This window comes from Epargyreus clarus, unplaced genomic scaffold (genome assembly GCF_041222505.1).
Source record: "Epargyreus clarus isolate Ecla_fem2 unplaced genomic scaffold, WU_Ecla_fem_2.2 ptg000004l, whole genome shotgun sequence".
NCBI lineage: Eukaryota > Metazoa > Arthropoda > Insecta > Lepidoptera > Hesperiidae > Epargyreus > Epargyreus clarus.
In genome coordinates, this window is record NW_027332212.1 from 9514437 (window position 1) to 9538341 (window position 23905).

Genomic DNA, 23905 nt, shown 5'->3' on the forward strand with positions numbered 1-23905 from the left:
TCAAAGTATCTGTAATTGTACGATTTGCTTACAAACATCAAGACATGTGAAACTAAATACAACCTTCAATGTCAAATAAATCCGAAATATAAAGCAGTACTTACCAAGAATAATAAACAAAGTCACAAGAGTTACCTAATTATGTAAACAACACACATTATTTAATGCTAATTAGTACAGTTCTGGAGCAAAGATAATTAATCGTATTGATCACATGTCACCTGATTAAGATTGAATTAGATTGACACGTAGGTATCAGGCTATTGTTTACAGTGGTATATAAAAGATCGTCCTGTGAATAGTCATTTAGTTTCGAAAACTAGAGGTGAGTAAACTCATTGTATTAAGTATATAATACCGTTGTAAGATTTGTAGAAAATTATTTAAGTGACTGGATTTTAAATCAATATAAAAATCTATATATCTCTCTCTCTATATATATATCTCTTATCTATAAAATCGTGGTTATGAATAAAAGTAATACTTCAAAATTAAATAAATAGATAAATACAGTGATCGAGTATTGAATGAACGTTGTAAGTATTTTTATTCTCCAACAGCCTCTGGTAGAAGTCGTTATTTTTTACATGAAATATAGACCATAGTTTAAAATTTAATCTAGAAAACCAGTAAATTGCCACCATGCCTAAGTTAACATTGAAATAATAACTAAATTAAGGATTTTATTGATTTAAAAAATAAATATTTTTTTTAAATTGTGAAACGTAAGAACTTAATAGTATGTATTTTGTCTTTAAATAAGCCCAAAGCTACTTACAAACAAAATATATTCGTACAATCTAGTGTTATATATTAGTAATTTAATTATTTGTATATAGTTTAATTTATTTTAATTAGTATTGTATATTTACAGTATATTATATTTATTTTTGCAGTGTGTCTTGTATATTTAACGTTACCTACTTAATAATTTACCATTGCCATGCAACCATACTTAAAATTACTACAACATGGAATTTATTACAAAATTTTAAAAGATATATATAATACCAGTAAAAGATTTAACGGCTACTTACGGTACACAGTTTTACATATTTTATATAAATAGCATCAATATCCGTAACTCTATGTAAAATATACCAAGCCCGCAAAAAACTACTCTAAAATAATACAATACCAGCTTACAAAATGTCTCCAATAAATTTCATACGGAGTACCCGATACAAAAGCCCTAACCGCGATCATATGATGGATTAGCGATACCTTATTGACTTGCCCTTGTTTCGAGCAGAATATTGAACTGACAGGAGGGTTGAATTATTTGCTGGCCGAAAGTATTCAGATTTGGGTCCTCGTACCTTCTCGCATATTTTTATATCGAATTTTTGGAGAAAGTTTCCCAAGAATTCCGAGGAAATGTATCAATTAATTGTAGTCGTAGGATGATCATATAAATAAAGGAAAAATCTAATATTTGCAGTTTTTGTTTAAATCCTATTTTTTAAAGCTCGTCCAATTATTTTCACGTTTTCCATTATTCAAGGTAAAAATAATAAATGTCTACTAAGTCTACTAGTCCTCTATATGTTTATCTCATAGATAGAAGGATTAATTAACATCAAAATTGGCTACGTTTTTCATAAAAAATATGTATATTTCCTGTATTGAAATAAAAAATACTTAGCTACTTGTACTGCGCGTGGAGCCGCACGGGACAGCTAGTTTAAATACTTATATAATAAAATAACATCACGTCAGTTAACCAAAAATAAATAAATATATTGTCTATCAAACTAACAATTATATCTTACGTTCTATGTGTGTGCGACAGCAACAGTTACTAACAATCATTGTTTTATTCCAGCCAAAATGCCTCCTCAAGTGGACCCAATCCCAAGTGGGGTTCTATTCGAAACAGACACTCAGACACCAGATTTGGGGCTAGCAAAAGATGTGTCACAACTAAAGAAAGCAACCCCAAGGAAACACGAATACGTGTGGTTCAATATATTCTGGTTCATATTTCTACACGTCGGTTCTCTGTACGGAGTATACCTGGCGCTGACGTCAGCGAAATGGCAAACTAACGTATTTGGTAAGAACTTTTATTATTTGACATGGTACAGCGGTCACCGAACTGATGCGCAAAGGGTTCCAGGTTCGATTCCCGACCAGACAGATATGTATCTGAATGACAAATTTAGGTACCTTTCTGTTCTGGGTCTGGGTGTTTGTGCATTCGCTTGTGTGTGTGTAGAAAGCATTGGTAAAATCATAATAATTTATTGGCTTACCTATAAAATATTTATGTTAAATACTAGCTGACCCGGCAAACGTTGTGTTGCCATATAAATAAAAAATGTTAAGGGTGAACAACCCTTATCACTTAGGGGGATGAAAAATAGATGTTGGCCGATTCTCATAGATACCGGATAAGCACAAAAAATTTCATCAAAATCGGTCAAGCCGTTTCGGAGGAGTATGGCAACGAAAACTGTGACACGAGAATTTTATATATTAGATTAGTGCTGTAAATAATTATGAGATACTCTCCAATGGGCGCAATTATATCATAGTGTAAAAATAATTTGTTTTGATCTCACATACATTTGGTTGTAAATAATAGTTTAGTAACAGTTAATGTAACAAGGTGTCTGAAAGTAGACTTCATTTATACAACGTATACACTTAAATATTATTTAAAAAAAACTACTTGTTTAATTTATATTCACTGTTAGAAAATATAATGTTTTCTTATTAGAAAACATTATATAACCACATCTGTAAAACTTATTAGTTTTACAGATGTGGTTTTACGTAGAACCACGAGACATACTTAGTCTCTTTTGTCTGTCTCTTTGTCTTATTTAATTAGGCACTATTTCGTAAAACGTATCTTTAATTATAAGTTAGTGCTAAAAGACTTTCTTTAATCTGCGTACTGAAATACAAATAAGATACAAGTACATATTAAGCTAATTGTACATTATTACAGGACTGTTTAATATAATTACACCGCAATCCTAACATCAGAAAGTTTATTTCATTTTGTATCTACCCGACCTAATTTTATCAGACATATTGAAGTTAGCTCTCTAATATTCTGTGCCACTTTCAAAAGTAAATTTATATAACGCCAATTCGTTATACTCAGAGTTACTTTAATTACACTGGTTACCTTACTACTCTACCATACTACTATTCTACCATTTCTGTTTTTTAGAACAATAGGAGAGTTCTGGTTTTAATTCTATACAATATTCGAATTTGGAAGCAAATTTATCGTCAAACCATTTCACTACTATTTTTTGTAACGATGAAGTCAAACATAAGAGGAACATACCTGATAGTTCTTTTAAAGAGTTCTCAAAGGCGTCTATCAATTCACACTTGACCAGCGCGATGGACTATGTCCCAAACCATTCTTACTCTGGTAGAACACCCATGGTCAGCAGACGGACAGTAATGGGTTGATGTCGATCATACACTTGACATCAAGAGAACTTAAGATAATTACCTATTACTAAAATATAGTAGTAAAAATATTGACTTTTTGTCAAATATCTAGTAGGTGAAATCTTGTTACCGAATTCGCCGTGTGCGAGGTCCGCCATTAGTGCCCTTGGGCGGATTTGGCGGAAATTACTCGCAGCACTCGATTCCGGGCCGGAGCCGCACTTCAGCTACAAGTGCCGACCTTATTGCAGACATATTAATATATGTAACTTGTTCCCATAAAGATGGTGTGTACCTGTGTAAAATAAAGGTGGTAAAATAGAGTTTTTTTTTTATAATATATCTACCGCCCATGGACTCTGTAATCAATCCCAGATAGGATTAGATATTCCTTCCTGAGTTCGGCCACTGATGCGCCGCTACCCCTGAGGACTAAGCTGGAACGCCTCGGAAAAGTCTGTCTCCCTTACCACGCCCTTCAAACCGGAACACAACAGCGCCTAACACTGCTGTTATTAGGTAGAAATAGGTGTGGCGGTGGTGCCACCGGAATCAAACCACAAAGGGTTCTACCACCTTCAAAGAGTATCCAAAACTCCAACATGGCGGTGTTGCAGTTTTTAATACTGTAGAACAACAGTTCTACCACTAACAAGAGGTAACTAACAATACCTATAGTTAACACAATATGAGATAAGAGTCCTACACCTGAGATCGACCACAGATTGTTTGGCTATCCCTGAATCTCTGAGTCCCCGGACAAGTTGGATTACCCCAGATAAGTGTATCTTACTTAGCACAACCGCCAAAACAGAATCTGGCAGCGCTACATTAATAGAAATAAGTGTGACAGTTGGCACCACTGGAGTCGAACTATGAAAGTTTCCACCACGTTTAAAATATGGGACATTGTATTATTTGCGAAATTGAATTCGAGTGCAAAAAGGTGAAGGAGTAAATAATGTAATAATATTATTTTACAGCCTTCGCAATACATCTCATGTGCGCCATAGGAATTGGCGCCGGATCTCATCGTCTCTGGACCCACAGGAGTTTCAAGGCTCGCACGCCTCTACGCATAATATTGATGATTTGGCAAACAATGGGATTTCAGGTAAGTTATCTTATTTTACTCCTTCTCTCATATACCTACTTTCGATAAAAATAGATCTTAGCTCAAGAAAAGCTCTAGTTGGTTAAAAATATTATTTTCTATTTAAAATCATAATCACGCTTGAATTTATGATGATTCTTAAATAGTATAATATTTATATATTTTGTTAAAGATTTAACAATAAATTGCACAACATTTGAAGTTTAAAGTTGAAGTTTTTGTGTATATGTATTTTCATCTTAGAGATAGAGAAGTAAGGTCATAGTCCACTACGCTGGTCAAATGCAAATTGGTAATCTTCACATACCTTAGAGAACATTTGCATACATGTACAATGTAGGTATATACTGTAACTATATATATATATATGTATATATATATATATATATATATATATATATATATATATATATATATATATATATATATATATACATGTACGTAATAAGTCCAAACCACGACATGATCATTAGATGGAAATTCCAGTCATTAACGCATCCAATCAAATGTCTCAATCAATTCTCTCATCAAGTAGATAATTATATTACGTACTTTTGATAATTAGGAATTATGTCGTAATTGCTAAAGTAGGTAATCAATAGTTAAGTTCATCGATCCGAGGATATCATTAGATGAGATTAAAGTAATGGATGCTGAGATAGAGCCTCTTTTATGTCGAACACGTTTATAACCTTTGCGTTACGTAAAAACCTTTCGCTGTATTACAGTCGTCATTGAGTTATGACGGATAATATTAAAAAAGTTGCTACTAATGTTATTAAACGGAAACAAAAATTAAATAAGAAATATAAAAATGATGTATACCTAGACGCTGCACACATACAACAGAACTATCTATGTTTTGGGTACATACACACACAATAATTAACACCCTAACATTATATACATACATACATACATACATACATACATTATTGATTAGATAACTAGGATCAAACACCCCGCTTCTTACTAGGCTGTAGGTATAGTATATTTACTTTTTAACAATTTATATATTTATTTTTTGGTGATGATTAATATAATTTTTAAGTCTTGAAGTATCATGAAACTTTTCTTTATATATGAAATTCTTTTCAGTTACATCATAAGTTAATAGTATACTTGTACTACTTGATAATTAACCCTCAGTCATGAGTTTGATTTGTATTAATTTAACGCATAACGTGGCAGATATTTCAAAAAATATATATATAATGTTATATAATATAAATGAGTTTCCAACAACCATTAAATTAATACTTACAAAAGGCCTGTACGCCCATTATATTTCTAATCCCTTAATTACAAAGAATCATTAAATTTTAAACTTTCAAATTACCGATTACCTACTTTACCAGTTTACCGACTAAAAGTTTTGAGTTTAATCCACTTCAATCCAAAAGTTTAATAGCAATCTACAAACCAAGTTCTTATTATATTAAGCTCGAGGTAAAGCGCTTTTCAATTAAAAGCAATGGCCTATTTTAAATAAATTATTCATTTCTGAGTACAAAACAGGCATTTCAATGCAAATGCCTTTAAATTTCCGACCGAAATGCATAGTGTAAATGTTTGCTTATTTTGAACGGAAATAAATAATATATACAGGATTTTACTATTACCCGACTACCAAATATATACAACTAACCTACTTTAATTTGAATTATATCAAACCCCAATTTTTTCCCCTACTTAGGGAGATCCTTCAAGGATACCACTTGTCGCGGGGATGAAGTGCTTATGCAGACAAAAACCCTTAAACCCCACGGTGTCCTTTTAGATGCCTTTTTTGGGACAACTCGTGGCTTTCGCATTGTACGTAGTCCCAATGTCGTAGAACCTTCGAAGCTCTTCTTTCTTGAAGGGCAGATTCTCTCTTTAAGAGACACATGAAAACGCCGCGTGCGCCACCCTGAAGACCTCCTCAACCGACAAAGGAAACCCACATATCCTCCTCCGCTATTAAGGGACCTAACTTTTATACGTGGGGAATCCAGGCAAGGATTCTTCCAACAGAGACGATTTGTCGAATTTAGACTAAAACTCCCCTCTGGACTTCTTTACAGAGCCGGGGCTGGAGGTACGCTAATAGCACGTTCACAGTTCCGACAAAAGTAAGTTCCGGTAAAGCAAACTAACCTATTCTAACCTAACTAACAGGACTGCATCTTCGAGTGGGCGCGCGACCACCGCACCCACCACAAGTACGCAGATACAGACGCGGACCCACATAACGCTGAACGGGGTCTCTTCTTCTCCCACATGGGCTGGCTGTGCTGCAAGAAGAGCCCAGAAGTCATCGAAGGCGGCAAGCGCATTGACTTAACCGATCTCTACGCTGATCCTGTAGTTATGTTTCAGAGAAAGTGAGTCAATTGTTTTAATACACTTATTTACAAATTAAATTGGAATGTAAATTTATTACCCTTCCTCAGCAGTTGAGTAATAAAATATACTCAAGTATAATAATATTGAAGTGTCTGTTAAATTATAAATTACTTATTAAGTAATTATATGTACTTAAAGCACTTAGCAGAAGAATTTTAAATAATTTTTCATTAGCTCATTTTTAAATGATGTCAGAAAAACTTAATAAAATTTTATGCTCTAGACTTAACTCGGTGTTGCGCTGTGCATTGTCTGGCTGTCACGCACTGTTAGTGTTATAAACGATACAATTTACAATAAAGTAATATTAATGGCTAAACCGTGTGAAAATTAGGCGTTACTTGTTCCTTGTCATATCTATTACACTCATAAAATTCATATTGCATTTGAAACATTCGTGTAACCCTATTATTGCTTTGAAGTATACCTCAGATGTCTACTAAGATACTTTATATCGATGGTAATTAAATAATTTTATAAGATTTTGTTGCAGTTATAGCATACTTGCGATAACTTCAATTGATATAATATTTGTAACATTACATATTCCCAGGCATTACATGAAAATGATGCCGCTATTATGCTTCGTGCTGCCGACCGTAGCTCCAGTGTACTTCTGGAATGAGACGTGGTTAAACGCGTTCTTCATACCCACCATCCTCCGCTACACGTGTGGCATCAACATCGTGTGGAGCGTGAATAGCTTCGCTCATACCTTCGGCTACAGGCCTTACGATAAGTAAGATTTTGGAAAATTTCTTAACACCACTCACTTTGAATTCTTTGAAATATACACAGATTGATTGACCCTTTATAGAACATATATACATAAGGTGTAGGCTAAATTTTTCGAATGTTTCAATACTCAGTTTACTTCACTTCTCATTCACTTATTATTTTACCTTCTACTGTGTACTAATTGAAAACAGATAGCATTTAATAAAAATATTCATACATTCATATTTTAATCTTAACCTTAATATTCATTCGCCTAAAATTGTTCTTATTTAGGTATTACCAATTATTCTTTACGTACCAATAACAATAATAATAATGATGACCTGTGAAATCAATGTAAGTGACACAACATCCAACTAATAAGTAGTTAATACTATTAATATAATTAGGTAGCCCGTAATCTCATTGATTTAAATTATTTTCGACAACAACTGAACAAAGGCAATAAATAAACCTAAGGTTATAAATGAGAGTAAAATATGCACTACTATTTCCATGACAATACGACTTCTTATACGATTTAATTATGTAATCAAGTGCTATTCAATTATAGGAATTTCGATTAGGGCTAATTGTATGTAAGTGGCAATGACTTGTTGCACTACGGTCAAGAAACGATAAACGAGCTAATATATCTATATTTCAGCACTAAAATAAATATTAACTATAAAATGACCATCGAAAAGTTACTAACGCATGAGATAATAATGAGCAACAAAATATGATTATTTTCACTACTTGTTCTTGTTTACAAAAATATGTTTTCTACAACCATATAGCTCCAAATTTCCTCCGTATCTGTATTGCCAGAGACCACAAAAACAAGCACATAATAACCCAGAACCACTATAGAAATCTAAATCAATGGTTTTGATAACTAGCTTGATGGGGATCGCACCCGGAAGCCGCGTCTGATATCGTTCACACAACAAAACTTGAACTCTCAGTATTAAAAATAGTGTATTTTAATATATTAAAGCAAAATGTCCAAAACAACTGACACTGTTATAAAGTCTGACACTCTACAATTACAAAACTGACACTATTATAAACAACAAAATACATATCAACAATCACAAAGTCTTTAGTCGCTCGCATTGTCTGTAATTTAAATAATATTACATTGATATATTTTTCCATTTCTTAGTAGGTGGCCTAACCTAGTTTATCGCTTATCGTTCTCGTTCGTTGTCCAACAGGTCAGTTACGCACCATTTAATCAATTGCATCAAATTACAATTATTCAGAAATAATAGATGTGGACTAGATGTAGTTCTGTGCGTTCTAATTGCATCCATTACACTCGGGGTTAATGTGCTTAGGAGTATTCTAAGCCTACGACAAGGCTATAGAATAAGTTATTACTTACAATAAGTACCTACCTAAAAAAAAGGTTCATTTTTACTTGACTCATCCTCCGCCATCACCTCTGGCCAGTCTTTCCAGCGGTTTATCAAATTCAGCTTGTTTTATAGTATACGTATTACTAATAAGAAGATACGAGTCGTAAAGATGATCCTCTGACTATGAGAAGTAGCTAATACCTGTGTAAAGTTAATAATTGCAGGCAGGTAACCTGCCTTTGAAATATCAACGAGTATAGTAACCTATACAGGAAGGTTATATTGTCTGTCAATTTAATATTTTATATAGAAAAAAGGAAACTATTATTTTTATTCAACTTTTTACATCAAGTAAGTTCATTTTACCGAGTATCCGCTATAGATACATTTTTTATAAACCTTATATCTTGCAATATAGGTACATAATTTTAAATACGTTCACAAATACGTTCAACATTACACAAACAAAAGATCAATACTTAAAAATAAATTACAAACAGGTCGTTGAACCCCCGCGAGAACATCGGCGTGTGGATGATCTGCGTGGAAGGCTTCCACAACTACCACCACACGTTCCCGTGGGACTACCGCGCCACCGAGCACCCCCTTTACAACATGCTCACGCCCACTATAGTGTTCATCGATGCGATGGCTTGGGTAAGCTTTGTGAATATTCATGCCCTATACAACCTTTAAAATATTATCTTTTTTAATATATATTTTTATTTAACGACATAAACTAAAAATTGACTTATTTACAAAATATATACAAGAAAATTATAAATAAAATAAGCCATCTAAAATTGCCGAGTGAGGCATGGTTCCCAAAACGCTGGCGGCGTTTCCTTGCTGCAATTTTAGATAGCTTATTTTATTTATAATTTTCTTGTATATATTTTGTAAATAAGTCCATTTTTAGTTTATGTCGTTAAATAAAATATAAATTAAAAACAAGGTTCTTAGTGAAGTTATTTTATTAGTAGGTAAAGTTATTTACCAATAAATAACTAGTACTTTATATATTTTAATACAATAAATAAATAGTTCTGAATTAAACCTCAGCAGTATGAAATATGTTTGTTACGTAGTTTAATTCTAATATTTCCAACGTTTGGGTATTACTCGTACTTAGTATTCTCTTGAACTTTCAATGTTATAGGTGTAACGTTAATAAAAAAAAAACATAGCGCAGTTTTTTATAAAGAACATAAATTACTTTAAGAATTATACCAATTTTATCAACAATACGTTTGTTTAGTTGATATGATTATTAGGTGATTAGGTATTGTATATTAACGCCATAGATTAGTACTCAACGCAACCATTGTAAATTTAAATTATAATTATATCCACAACGCCACAGACTACAACCAACTTTTTCTATTTTAGATTGGACAAGCATACGACCTAAAGTCGGTGTCGCCTGATATTATCAAGCAAAGGTCCCAGAGGACAGGCGACGGGACCCACCACCTTTGGGGCTGGGATGACCCTGAATTTACCGAAAAACTGAAATCACAATATGGCGTCGTAAATTATGAAGAGAGGAAAAGTGCTTAGAATTAGAACTCATTCGCACAATGTTATTTAAAAAAAACAAATGAGTAATATAACAACGAGCTTTGTCTATGGTTATATTATTTTAATTAAATTAAAGCAGCAATATACTGTGATCATAGATAGATAGCGATAATTTTTTATACCTATGACTGTAATGGAATATTTCACATATTTTAGTATTGAGTAGTATAAGTTGGGTTTACTTTATTTCAAAAAAATATTATGTAGTTGTACGACTTATGATTGAAATAAAATTATCATTTGTCAGTTGTTGTTTTCTTTATCCAATGTTCGATTTTTACATAATTGTGTACGGGTTAGCTACATAATGCGTATGCTACTTTTGCCAAATTCTAACCAGGTGGAGAAAGAATATTAGCCTCTATTGGTTTTTTGATATGACATTATTAATAAACAACGCATCAGCTGACTTTACTAGTCATATATAAATAGATCCAAATGTGCGTCAACCGATAAAATAGAACCCTTAACATAGATGAAGGTGGTAGAACCCTTTGTGGTTCGACTCCGGCGGCACCGCCGCCACACCGCTGCTGTGTTCCGGTTTGTGGGGTGTGGTAAGGGAATCAGACTTTTCCGAGGCGTTCCAGCGTAGTCCTCAGGGGTAGCAGCGTATCTGTGGCTGACCTCAGGTCAGGACCTCAGGTGGAATATCTAATCCTATCTGGGGTTGATTACAGATGTCCATGGGCGACAGTAGCCACTTAACATTAGGTGGACTGCATGCTCGTCTGCTACTCCTATAATATAAAAAAAAAACATAAGAAAGTAGCTGATTATAATTAAGTACAAAATGTACTTATCATCATCCTCCTTGCAGGTAACATGTGTGGGGTCCCTACTAAGGATTGCAGTAAATAATATTATTAATAGTCGTAATGATATACCGAGACGCTACGCTAAGTGAACGCCTATCTTTATTTTTTTTCTACAATCATTTGGTAAAACAATATAACCACAATAGTTAACATTTAATTACAGTACACAAAACAATTACCTGAATACGCAATAAAATACGAATATAATTACTAGGTTTAAATAACAGAAAATGCTGACCTATTAAAGTTTTCATTTTTACTTCACAACCAACTTTAAAATCGAAGTCTTTAGCGAATTGAAATAACTAAATCGGGACAAGGTTGGAAATCTTTTTCCAATGTCGCAGCTGGCATCGCAGTAAACGTTAAGCGAAAATCGATACCAAGCTCTTCCATTAGCAATGTATAATTAATGCAATGCAATTATGTCCTTGCCAGAGACCAGCGTCGACGGGTATCGAAATAGAAAAGTATTCTACGGTATTCTTTTGATGTGCACGATATAATATCGTAGATTGTTTAAGACTTATATACATTTATTGAATTTTGTGAGTAGTTAGATAGACAGTTGTCCCTGTAGTCCCGGGACCAGAATAATGCTACGGTATCCCCTGCCTTTTTTTTTCTTTTCTTAACGAGGGGGAAACCTTCAAAAGGTACCCGACGACGTGGGAGCGACGCCGGCAGAGCCCGATATAAGGGCATCGTGTTAGGAGGACTCCGGTTGTCTTCCGTTGAAGATCCCGGAGTTCTCCACCAAACGCCGAGGGCGGCAACCGGGGGGTTTTAGTGCGGTAAAAGTCCCACGGCGTCAGTAAAAACAATTTAATTTGGAATTTTAATTTTTAATTGCAATTGTTTTCAGATAGGTAACACATAATCAAAACAAGTTTACTTCTATCTACGGTATCAGCCTCATAATTTGGAACTAAAAACTGACATTAAAGCAACACTCCCAGTGCTTCGTCAAATAGCGATTATTTTAGACTATACTATAATTTTGGAAAAGAGTTTTCTTTGAGTTAAAAAACAATGCCTAGGCTTAATGATTGAAATGCGGCCTATCAATGGAGGGGTCAGAGGTTTAAATGCCAGGCACACACCTCTGATTATGAAGGTTGTGTGCGTATAGTAAATTTATAATCATTTGCTTTAACACTGCAGGAAAACATAGTGACGAAACCGACATACCTGACAAATTTAAAAAAAATCTCAAAGTTATGTAAAGTCTACCACTTTGCACTTAGCCAGCGCGGTGCAATGTGGCCTTAAACTCTCTCATTTTAAGAGGAGACCCGTGTCTAACAGTAAGTCCTTAATACTTTAGGAGCATTATCTCTTACAAATAGGTATATAAATTACGATACGTATTCCCGTAATAAGTAACAAGAAAATGGCCATAAATTAACAAGAAAACTAGCCAAGCGCAAGTTGAACTCGAAGAGCACGGGTATACTTTTATACTTACCACACTAAATACCAAAGAAAATTCTAGTATTACGTCGTCAAAAAGGATTAAAACAGCTAGATTTTGTTTCAATTTCAAAACTAAGATTATTTTTCATGTTGAAATTTTATTTTATATATTAAAACATTTTAATCATAATAATATTAGTTATCATTGCTAATAAAAGGTTAAAAAACTCAAAACATCAAATTGTCATACGTCATGACAGTTGTCAGTAGGACTTGACACTTTGACAATAAGTATGACATTATCTTCAGCTTTTTTATTGTGAAATTATCAAAACATAGGAAATCAGAAAAGTAAATTGGTAAATAAAGTTAAAATATTCCGTATTATTTAATTTACACTAGATACTAATTTAAAATAAAATGCTATCGTCTCTTATAAAAGAACATCAAGCTAAACAAGCTGCGAAGCGGGTAACTCAAGGTACGTTTCATATACGTTAGTAAATTTCTTATAAATAACATTGGATATAAAAAAGGAGTAGCAGTGATAGCCTAGTGGTTAAGAAACTCGGCCTCTCGATCGAGGAGTCCGAGGTTCAAATCCTAGGCACACATCTCTGATTTTTCAAAATTATGTGTGTATTAGAAAATAATTATCACTTGCTTAAACGGTGAAAGAAAACATCGTGAGGAAACCTGCATACCTGTGAAATTTATAAAAAAAATATCAAAGGTATGTGAAGTCTACCAATATGCACTTGGCCAGTGCGGTGGTCAATGGCCTAATCCTTCTCATTATGAGAGGAGACCTGTGCCCAGCAGTGGGACGATAATGGGTTGTTGATGTGATAAAAAAGGAAAGATATTTCTATACAAAATAGTAGAAGTAAACTTATATCAGAATTTCTTATATCAAGAGGTTTTAAACTTACCTAGTTCTAAGTAGTCTCCAGGAACTTTCCCCTGTTTATTTACAACTACAACAGATTTTTTATTAACAATGTATCTTATTAATGTTCCAGAACAAAAGCGCAAGGAATGTATAGTGGCAGCTAATGATTTAACTCAAGCTCTTGTGGATCACCTTAATGTAGGGTGGGTATCATAGTGTTCATATTTAATGGTACTACTGCCACCCGTTTCTAATGAGACTTATGAAGCATGTCTTGCATATCAGTCGAAGGATAGAAAAGAACTTGAAGGATTTACATTTGAACATACAAACATGCAATCCATCTGAATAAGTGATAATTGCCCATGGACATCTTAAATCAAACTCTTCTAAAGTAATTTTTCTACCTGAAATGAATCATAAATGCGTTACCCAACCTGAGTATTGAAATATCATAAGTCAACCACCATCCCCACGTTTCGAAAGAGAGGTAAGAACTACTTCATGCTAGAAATAGGTGTGGCAGTACTACCTTCCTTGTAAAATCCCTTTTTTTCTTTTTTTTATAATATAGGAGTAGCAGACGAGCATACAGTCCACCTGATGGTAAGTGGCTACTGCCGTCCATGGACATCTGTAATCAACCCCAGATAGGATTAGATTCCCACCTGAGGTCGGCCACAAATGCGCCGCTACCCCTGAGGACTTAGCTGGAACGCCTCGAAAAAGTCTGTGTCCCTACTTGCTCTACCAACATTCAAATTACTCATGGATTGTATTAAAAATGTCAGTATATATAAATGAGATCACTTTACTGTTTCAGAGTAGCACAAGCATATCTGAACCAAAAGAAATTAGATGCAGAAGCGAAACTTTTACATCAAGGAGCGATCAATTTTGCTAAACAGACACAGCAATGGCTGGCGTTAGTGGAGAACTTCAGTAGTGCGTTAAAAGAAATAGGAGATGTAGAGAACTGGGCTCGGAGTATTGAAAATGATATGAAGATTATAACGGATACATTAGAAAGGGCTTATGAAAGCACACAGGAACAGCCTACTACCAGTCAACAATCCTAAATTATAATTAATATTGTATATATGCTAAGAAAAGTGTATTAAAATTATTAAAACATTTGTGATAATTATTTATTATTTTTAAGTGTGTTGGAGAAGCTTTAAGCGCAATGAATCTGAAGGTAAAATTTTTACTGCAAAATTTAAGATCTGGAATGTTCAGTGTGTCGAAAGGATTCCTAGAAAATACAACAGTATCACTATACTCTAAGGGCAGATTTACCAAGTTACTCCATAGCAATTGACATTTTATTTTTGATTGAATTAAAAAAGAAGGAAGGTAATATGCTCATGAACAGTGATGACTACAGAATTGATAATATACATTAATGTATATAGCCCTACATTGTACATTGACTTATTCAAACGAAGAATTTTATTACATTTTTCAAAAAAATCAATTTATATCTACGCATTATTTATCTAATATTGTTGGCTAAAAGCCTAGGTTTCAATTAATACGTTATTTTAATCACATAATTAAAAAAAATACTATGTCCGTAATGTAATCATAACAATAATCTGTGTATCGCTTACACATTTACTGGTCAGACTATTCACTAATATTGTTCCGAGGTCCTGAATGTCATTTTCATCTTTCAATTGACTTGTCACTTGACTTGACTCTTGCGTCAGTTTCAGTCAGTGACTTATGTCAGTGGCACGTCGCCAATCGCAGAAGTAATTGCTGATGTAGAAGTTGTGAAATGTAAAAAAAAACCGTATTACAATATTTATTTAATTAACCTGTATAGAAAACAAAGAATAACTTACGTTGCATTTAACATAATATTACGACAAAAAAAGTTTTAAAATCCAAGTACAATTAATTTGTAAAATTTGTTTTTACTAAAAGGCGTTAAAAGTTCAGTTCCAAGGTTCTTTCTTCAGTTAAAACGTTCTATAACTGCCACTAATAGAACAAGAGTTGCGTAAGATATTTGTTATAAATAAAATACATAAGAGTATAATAGCACAATGTCCTCAAACTCCGAACCCAGAGTTTTATCGATTCAAAGTCACGTCGTTCATGGATACGTCGGAAATAAGAGCGCAGTTTTCCCGCTACAAGTAAGTTTTCAAATAATTTACCAATTCTTTCAAAAACTTATATTCTCCTGATTTTTTCTGGAATATTTTCTGTTATTATTTTTTTCTGAAAGTGGTTTATTTTGAAACCCGCTCTTAAAATTGTACTAAGTCCCCAAAATGTGAAAGCATAACACACAAATTGATAAGGCAGCTTACCTTATTTACAAAAGTGGTATAGTTATTTATTCCATTGATGTAACAAACTAGCTAATTACATATACCCATCATCATGTATGAAAACTCTTAATTTATTTTTAAATGTGAAATCTATATTTTTATTTATATATCCAACCTTTATTATTTTAGGTGCTAGGTTTCGAAGTTGATGCTATAAATACCGTCCAGTTTTCCACACACACAGGCTACAAGCACATAAAAGGGAATGTCTTACAAAATGATGAATTAGAGGAACTTATAGAAGGATTAATCCTTAATGGTGTGGACTATTACACCCATTTCTTGACAGGGTACTCAAGATCGCCAGATTCATTGAAACAAATAGCACAGATTATTACAAAGCTGCGGTTGAAAAATCCCAACTTGGTTTATGGTAAGATGGATTTTCTATTAATAAATTCAAAAATCTATGAACATGTAACAGTTACACAGATGGTTAAGAGTACATACATAATGTAGTAAATTAGAGATATGAAATAATAATTTGGAAGTCTGGTAAACCATTTCCAAGCTATAAGTTAAATCTAAAATTTTTATTAATTTTGAATATGTATAGCATATTTTTTGCTTTTTACCTCAATTTTAGCAATTTTAGCAATAACTATTAACTAAGTTATTGCACAACTGTGTTGATTACAATAGTTATTGCTCAGAAATATTTTCAAAAAATATAAATTACCGACTTTATAATAAAAACATAATTAGGTCATTAGTCAAAAAAAAATTAGGTCGTAGTACAAAGCTACAGAAGACAGCACTCCCTATTATTAGAATGCTGACAATAAAATCAAATGACCTTCAGCACATTATTGACGCTAATTGTTAAAGTAATAACAACTATAAACATGAATACTGTGAATAAATAAAATGGAATACAAATGAGAGCTGACACATGTTCATACATCACATAAAATATGTATTAGCTGACAAACCTATTTACTTAAACAAACAACACGATGTATTCTTTAGTCTTATTTATTTTCATCTGCTACTATGCAAGACATTAATTTCTTTTTAAGATGCAATGTAAGAGACATAGGGTTCGTCTTATCAGTGGAAAAAACATGTTTTATTGCCTGTCTGAGTTCTATAGTGAAACAATATTTGCTATCTGATTGTGAAATTTTATTATGATATCTAGAAGATAGCTCCTGTATCCGGTTATGACTATTAATATTTTATATAAAAAAGCTACATTTACATTTTAAATTCTTTTTATATTACTTTTATATGCTTTTGCTTATTTAGAATCAAAATTCTTATTGATGTAATTTATACTCATTGCTTTTTTAAAAGTAATCATATATTTCCCAAAATAATCCCCAACTTGCATAAATCAGATATCTTTTAAATTGAGTTAAATTCTTTAAACGAAAAAAAAATGTTATTATTATCGTCTTGTCGTTCGCATGACGCCATCTAATTTCCTAATAATACTTCCAACAAAATTAAGGTCAAAGAGTTATAGTATGTCAGCAAAATAAACCTTTATAACAACTGCTAATTTATTTCTCGTGTTTCATTGTCACATATAAGGGTCAGGACCAAATTTTTGACGGATTCAGAAAAACTGAAGTGTCCGACTCATAAGTGACAGAAACTTGCGTACTTTACACGCCTAAAAATAATTTGGCATATTTTATAATAATATATTATGTTACTGTTAACAGTCTCATTCATCAAATAACTTAATTTGAAGCTTAATTTCTTTAAAAATAATATAATATCGAACTCTTTATATTTTTGCGCCATACAAAATACGCATGTCCTTGCTTGACTACCTAAGAATATTTTGGCCGAAGTTTTTGTTTGACGTAAGCTAGCATTCATACCTTGATATTATTAAATCCTTATAAACACCAGTAATCGTTTTCATTAACAATAGCACAATAACCATTGATAATATAGTTTTTACAATTAATTTTACATACGTCCCAAAATTCTTTCCATTGTAACACACCTGTTGTGCGACGCTATTATGTCCAAACCAAAAACCAGATTTAGGATTTAGTTGATTATTTAAGTATGGCAACATTGGCTTCAAGTATTGGCAACAACATTTTGGATAAACCGCCATGTTTTTTAAATGTCAGTTGACATTTTGTTTGTGTCGTCAGCGCGTGTCGTTAAGATTTCCGGACTTTAGGTGAGTAAAACTTTAATATTTTTTATGATTTTCTAGAAATTGAATTATATTTATTCATTCCTGTTATCTTAATTGTTAAATAGGAAGCAGAAGTGTTCAATTAATGGTTCAGTTTGTTAATTATTGCAAGTATTAGGTTATGTCGTGAACAATTTTCATTCCATTGTGCGATTTGTGACACGAAATTGTGCGACGTGTCACAAGGGAAATTTCTAAAGTTATGTTTACAATAATTCTTATGTCATTAACGAATTTAGTATTTTATTCGAAAATGTTTAAATATATTAACTTACTACATTATTTTAAATTACTACGCCAGAGGCCTAAAGGAGGGTACCTATTGTATTAGTTGGTATATTTTGAGATGCTACTGGGTCTTATTAAAATTCTCATAATTTTGTATTTTATTAATAGTTATTTTTTGCCACATTTGTTGTCACGTTATATTTCTTGCCTGTTCCGATGTTTGTAAATCTCAGTATTTTTTTCATCTCAAGCATGTTTATTAATAAATTTAAAATAGATAGGGTACCTACTTTTTGGGACTCGTAATTTAAGAAAAAAAGTTTTTCTATAAAAGGTTTTGCTTAGTCTTAGCTTTTCTTAGTTTTTATTTATTCTTAGCGAGCTTGCTCATGAGGCGATTAACGCCTCCGCTGGCCGTCTGGCCGCTGCCTTTTGATGAGTTTTTAGCCTTAAAAGTATGTTCATTGCAACAGTGAAAATTCTTTTAAATAATTCTGATAGGTTTATGTTTTTTCTCGATTCTTCGTGTGAAGTTAAGCAAGTCAAATTAGCAGTTAATGTTATTTGTCAAGACCGAGTACCTTTTTCTTTTCAGATGCCTTTAACATCCGCTGAGCGATGTCGAAAGTACCGGGAGAAACTAAAAAGGGAAAATCCCCAAAAATTTGAAGAAATGAAGAAGAAAAACTTGGAAAGAACGAAAGCTAAAAAACGAAAAATAGGCGATATGAGCGAAAATGAAAAACAAGATGTGAGAAAACAATGGAGAGATGCTAAACGTAAAAAACTTAACATAAATGAACCAGTGGCAATCGAATGTAAAAGAGCACGTCGTTGCTATCGTTTATATTGTGTATATCGTCGTTGCTATATTTTATAGGATACAATTAAGTATGTAAAGTTGTTAATGAAAGCAGTAAATGGACCAATGACTATTTAATTGTATAAGAATTTTGAATGTTTAAAATTATTGTTGTAAGTGTAAGAAAAAACAAGCAGTGTTTTAGTTTTCGATTTATTAAATTTTTCTTGAAAGATGATGTTTTTTTTTTATATTCCACTTTTCTTAAAATCTTATGACTATTTGCACACACCCTTATAATTCTATTGTGCTACATTTATTTTCCAGTGTGACATATTCCGTTGTGATTTCCGTTGTGCAATTACGTCAAAAATTTGGTCCTGACCCATAAGTCATAGTTTTTTAAAACTCATTTTGTTCTTTGTAATTCAGGAATGTAACACAAAAGTACTTTTATCAAAGAATAGAATAATGGCAAATGATATATTTTACAATACCTTTATTTGTACACAACTTGAAAATTACAATTATAAAGACATAATCATAGTTTATTATAGTCATATTAATATTTTATGTACGGAAACTTAAATAAATTGCCCACAGTTTGTGATCCAGTTATGGGGGATAATGGGGAAATGTATGTCCCGGAAGAAATCCTACCAGCATACCGAGATGTGGTGGTGCCACTGGCAGATATCCTGACGCCAAACCAGTTTGAAGCGGAACTTATAACTGGTATGCCTATGAAGGACCTTGATGGTGCCCTGAAGGTTATTGAGGCACTCCACAATAAAGGCGTGAAAATAGTGGCATTATCTAGCACTGACTTGGGTGATGACAAAGTGATGGTGGCACTTGCAAGTAACAGAGGTAATTTTAAATCCAGTCCTATAATATTACAGCCTATATAATGAAAATATACTTGTTGGTTAAGCATATAAGTTCTATGGTATAGGCATAGGTGTATGTTACATAGCTTAAAATATAAGGCAATTAATAACAAGGGTCATTATTCCTTGAATGGAATATAAGATACTAAATACAAAGTAGCATAAATAAGACACCCAATGGGACACATTTGAAAAATACCAGAACCAGTATAGGTAAGCTAAGTATAGCTAAGTTACGAGTTCGATCTCGGTCTAATCTTGGTTCACAGAAGTTAAAACTCACCTATAAATGGTTTCAAGTAAATCCTATTACATTCATTTCTTTTCATCCCTTCATGGGCGTCAGTATCACCATCAGGTAGTCTGCATGCTCTTCGCTACTCCAATTGTATTTATGCATTGCATCAATATAATATAAAGTTGCCTCATCTCAATGAGATGGCGTATATGTATTAGTAATAGCGCACTTATAGCCTGAAGATATAGCCACTATTCATTCACGATAATAATCATAATGCCTCAATAAATGTTATCAATTAATTATCCAGCTTAAACATAATTCGATAGATCATAGTTGCTATGTCATACCTACCTTGAGTCTAATCACAATTTCCGTTTTTTATAAAATGTCTTATGATGAAATATCTACAATAATCCACATTATCTTAAAGGTCATAATCATAACTAAATAATCTGTTGACATGCTCCACACTATAACAAGTACATAGGAGCAGTAATAGCCTAGTGGTTAGAAACTCCTCTATCGGGCGGACCATGGTTCGAATCCCAGGCACGTCCTTTGATTTTTCAAAGTTATATGCGTATTAGAAATGAATTACCGCTAACTTTAGCGGTATTTCCAGGAAATTGTTTTTATTACATCGATGTATGTAGTTTGTATATAATTACAAGACTTTTAATTATAAATACCAAATGTCCATGCAGTTCGCCTGATAAGAAGTGATTACTGCCGTCCATAAAGTGTATTGCTACTTGTTAGCTAACCCTAAATTTTGTTTAGAATAGCTTATGCCTATCTTGAGGCACTCTTCAAACCAGAACACCGAGGCATTTAACACTGCAGTTATAAAGCAGATGCAGAAGTTACGGCGACCCATTTCCATACAAAACATTTCGTACTCCCACATCTCTCCATATCTCATTAACTTTCAGATACATGTTACAAGATCGAAATCACAAAAATGGACGCCCAATTCACGGGCACCGGAGATTTGTTCGCGGCGTTATTTTTGGCGTGGTTTCACAAAAGTGGGAGCGATTTGAAGATGACGCTGGAGAAGACGATTGCGACCATGCAAGGCATCGTTGCCAACACGTACAATGCTGCTAGAGGTACGTAAACGTCATACTAATGAACACTATAATAATTTGTTAGATCTTAGAAGACGCTTTTAACACTTACAGCCCCACTAGGATTCTCTGTGTCGTGGGTGCCATGACACACAAAGACTAAAACAAAAACACCCAGACCCACATTCATCATCCAGATGTCTGATTGGCGGGGAATCGAACACGGAACCCCTTGCGCATCAGAACAGTAGTGACGCGTATCGTCAATCTTGTAGAATGAACACTAATATGAGCTACATCATCACTTCCTTCTTTTTCCCGTTGATGAAGTATCTTAAATTTTTAAATGTCGATCTTTGGTAAGCAAAACATTCGTTAGAATGTTTATTAATAGCGACGTAGAGATTTAACTCTGTAGGTAACAGTAACTATTTCCTGGTAAATTATTCATCAGAAATACAGTCACCGATTTTCACAATCAATCTTAGTGGACACGGGAAATCCCTTTTCTACAGGAAACCTATAAGGACAAATTCAATATAATACTATCATTCATTATAATAATTATGTTTAACATATTCAGAAGTACTATTTAGAACTTCATAGAAAACTAGGTTAACATTGAGGGTCCGTGATAATACTTCTTGAATGTTAATTTTATTGTTAAGTAAAGATAAATAACGTTAAAACGTCACCACAGGAGATATAAAAACGAAAATCTACAAATTTAGATCTTAATGAGACTGCAAATAAGATAATGAAATTAAACATTTATATGCTTTTTGTTTTTCATTTTATTCTTGTCACTATCTACAGACAAACATTACAATTTATAACGTTCTACATAGTTCGTTCGAAGGTAAGGCTATGTAGAACGTAGGTATAACATAGGTATAATCCGCGCCAAACTGCTAGTCCGCTCAGTTGTTGCGAGCAGGTGTAGTCATACATTTTACTATGGCGACGCGGTTCTATATTCAGAGCGGACTAACAGTTTTACGCGGACTACGGAATCGAATCCGCCGTGGAAATAGAACGCCAATAGAATATATATGTAATGCAAAACGACATTGCTCTTATTATTCATCGGTTGAATCAAGGTTAATAATCGTGATAAGAACATATGCGTTCTAACATTGTATTGATAAGGTTCCATTTTATGACATATCTTCATGGCTACGGTCTTAACGTACTTCCATTGTATCACTTACGAAACCATTAATACTGATGTGATGGTAATTGATTCGTGCCAGAAAACGTGTCGTGACGCCGACTTCTTACTAATTGTATTGAGAAGCGCTTCTTATTGCGACGTTACGACATGGGCACGGCATCAGCAGGAACAGAACAAGGGGAAACAAGGTAGATTCGGGCTTAAAATTAATATTTAAAAGTCTATTGAATAAAATGACCACAGAATCATCCATTAGTATATCCTATAGTAAATGGAACAACAATTGAATGCCATTACTGTCTTACTATTAGTATGGGTGATATACGAATCGAACCATATCTGTTTCAACAGTAAGAATCTGTCTGCAACGTGCAATAGTAATAGTTTATCAGAATGAAGATAAATTTCTATAAAGATTATTATGTTGAAAGATGATTCTTGGTATTTTAAAGTTGAATAAATGTTTTACACTGGTATTTATTAAACATATGCGCCAGTCCACCCAATCTTCTGTCGATGCCCTGCCGTTGCCGTGTCGTCTCAAAGAAAAGCCCATTTTTGTAACAGTAACAATTTAAAACGAAATATTTATCTACAATACACCAATAGTAAATACAGATGAGTTTATTATTCTATTAACTAATTAAGCGTACAAAAGGAAAACTTTAAAATGACAAAACTGATATAAATATTTCATTCACGTCTATTTGAATAAGTGCTTACAATATATTTATGTAAATATTTTTCCATATTGTTTTATATTTTTCTTTTCAGCTAAACAACCTACTGGGAAAATCCCTGTTGAATACATAGAGTTAAGATTGGTTCAAAATAAGAAGATAATTGAAGATCCGCAGATTAATGTAAACGCCGTGGAAATCAAACGCCAATAGAAAATTGTTGAGAAGTTGAGTATTTAGAAATAGTAGTAATACTTATAAATATCGATTTTATAGAGAAATTATGCTTTCCCAGTGACTATAGTATTTAAAAGTAGACAGAGATTGGTTATTTATTTGTGATATAATACAATAGATATTGTTTTTGACATAGGTCTCGTTGGACTTGACTACATCGTTTTACACTGAAGTCGGTACTCGATAATGTACTGATATATAGCTATCTATTTATGTCTATATCTATGTCTGTTAAATTATGTACGTATATTGAGGTAATATGAAAACTAGAGTGATAAACACCTATGTATTTATTTATATAATTTTTTATTTCTTGAGTATTTTACAATAAAATAAAAACATTTTGAGGTAGAGCTACTTATTAATA

General features: G+C 33.0%; 3 protein-coding genes across 3 annotated transcripts; all 3 read left to right on the plus strand.

Moving 5' to 3' along the window:
* Window positions 1-1829: 1829 nt before the first annotated feature.
* Window positions 1830-10827, plus strand: LOC140757455 (acyl-CoA Delta-9 desaturase). The gene is made up of 6 exons (XM_073093172.1): window positions 1830-2056; window positions 4401-4531; window positions 6692-6897; window positions 7473-7658; window positions 9501-9657; window positions 10390-10827. The coding sequence occupies exons 1-6, from the start codon at window positions 1831-1833 to the stop codon at window positions 10558-10560; spliced, it is 1077 nt and encodes a 358-aa protein (XP_072949273.1). The 5' UTR covers window position 1830; the 3' UTR covers window positions 10561-10827.
* A 2265-nt stretch (window positions 10828-13092) lies between these two features.
* Window positions 13093-14838, plus strand: Blos1 (biogenesis of lysosome-related organelles complex 1 subunit 1). The gene is made up of 3 exons (XM_073092725.1): window positions 13093-13296; window positions 13838-13910; window positions 14531-14838. Exons 1-3 carry the CDS (start codon window positions 13236-13238, stop codon window positions 14784-14786), a joined length of 390 nt encoding a protein of 129 aa, XP_072948826.1. The 5' UTR covers window positions 13093-13235; the 3' UTR covers window positions 14787-14838.
* A 570-nt stretch (window positions 14839-15408) lies between these two features.
* Pdxk (pyridoxal kinase) lies at window positions 15409-23744 on the plus strand. Its single transcript, XM_073093173.1, has 5 exons — window positions 15409-15854; window positions 16182-16425; window positions 19850-20116; window positions 21310-21489; window positions 23396-23744. The coding sequence occupies exons 1-5, from the start codon at window positions 15762-15764 to the stop codon at window positions 23512-23514; spliced, it is 903 nt and encodes a 300-aa protein (XP_072949274.1). The 5' UTR covers window positions 15409-15761; the 3' UTR covers window positions 23515-23744.
* The last annotated feature ends 161 nt before the right edge of the window (window positions 23745-23905 follow it).

What these genes read in the sequence shown, in the direction of transcription:
- Blos1 (XM_073092725.1), top strand. Translation starts at nt 13,236, where the DNA reads ATGCTATCGTCTCTTATAAAAGAACATCAAGCTAAACAAGCTGCGAAG. An exon ending in TGCGAAGCGGGTAACTCAAG is followed by an intron (nt 13,297 to 13,837) that starts GTACGTTTCATA and finishes TTAATGTTCCAG; the next exon opens with AACAAAAGCGCAAGGAATGT. An exon ending in GTGGATCACCTTAATGTAGG is followed by an intron (nt 13,911 to 14,530) that starts GTGGGTATCATA and finishes TTACTGTTTCAG; the next exon opens with AGTAGCACAAGCATATCTGA.
- LOC140757455 (XM_073093172.1), top strand. Translation starts at nt 1,831, where the DNA reads ATGCCTCCTCAAGTGGACCCAATCCCAAGTGGGGTTCTATTCGAAACA. An exon ending in GGCAAACAATGGGATTTCAG is followed by an intron (nt 4,532 to 6,691) that starts GTAAGTTATCTT and finishes CCTAACTAACAG; the next exon opens with GACTGCATCTTCGAGTGGGC. An exon ending in GGCTACAGGCCTTACGATAA is followed by an intron (nt 7,659 to 9,500) that starts GTAAGATTTTGG and finishes AATTACAAACAG; the next exon opens with GTCGTTGAACCCCCGCGAGA.
- Pdxk (XM_073093173.1), top strand. Translation starts at nt 15,762, where the DNA reads ATGTCCTCAAACTCCGAACCCAGAGTTTTATCGATTCAAAGTCACGTC. An exon ending in AAATCCCAACTTGGTTTATG is followed by an intron (nt 16,426 to 19,849) that starts GTAAGATGGATT and finishes AATTGCCCACAG; the next exon opens with TTTGTGATCCAGTTATGGGG. An exon ending in GGCACTTGCAAGTAACAGAG is followed by an intron (nt 20,117 to 21,309) that starts GTAATTTTAAAT and finishes ATTAACTTTCAG; the next exon opens with ATACATGTTACAAGATCGAA.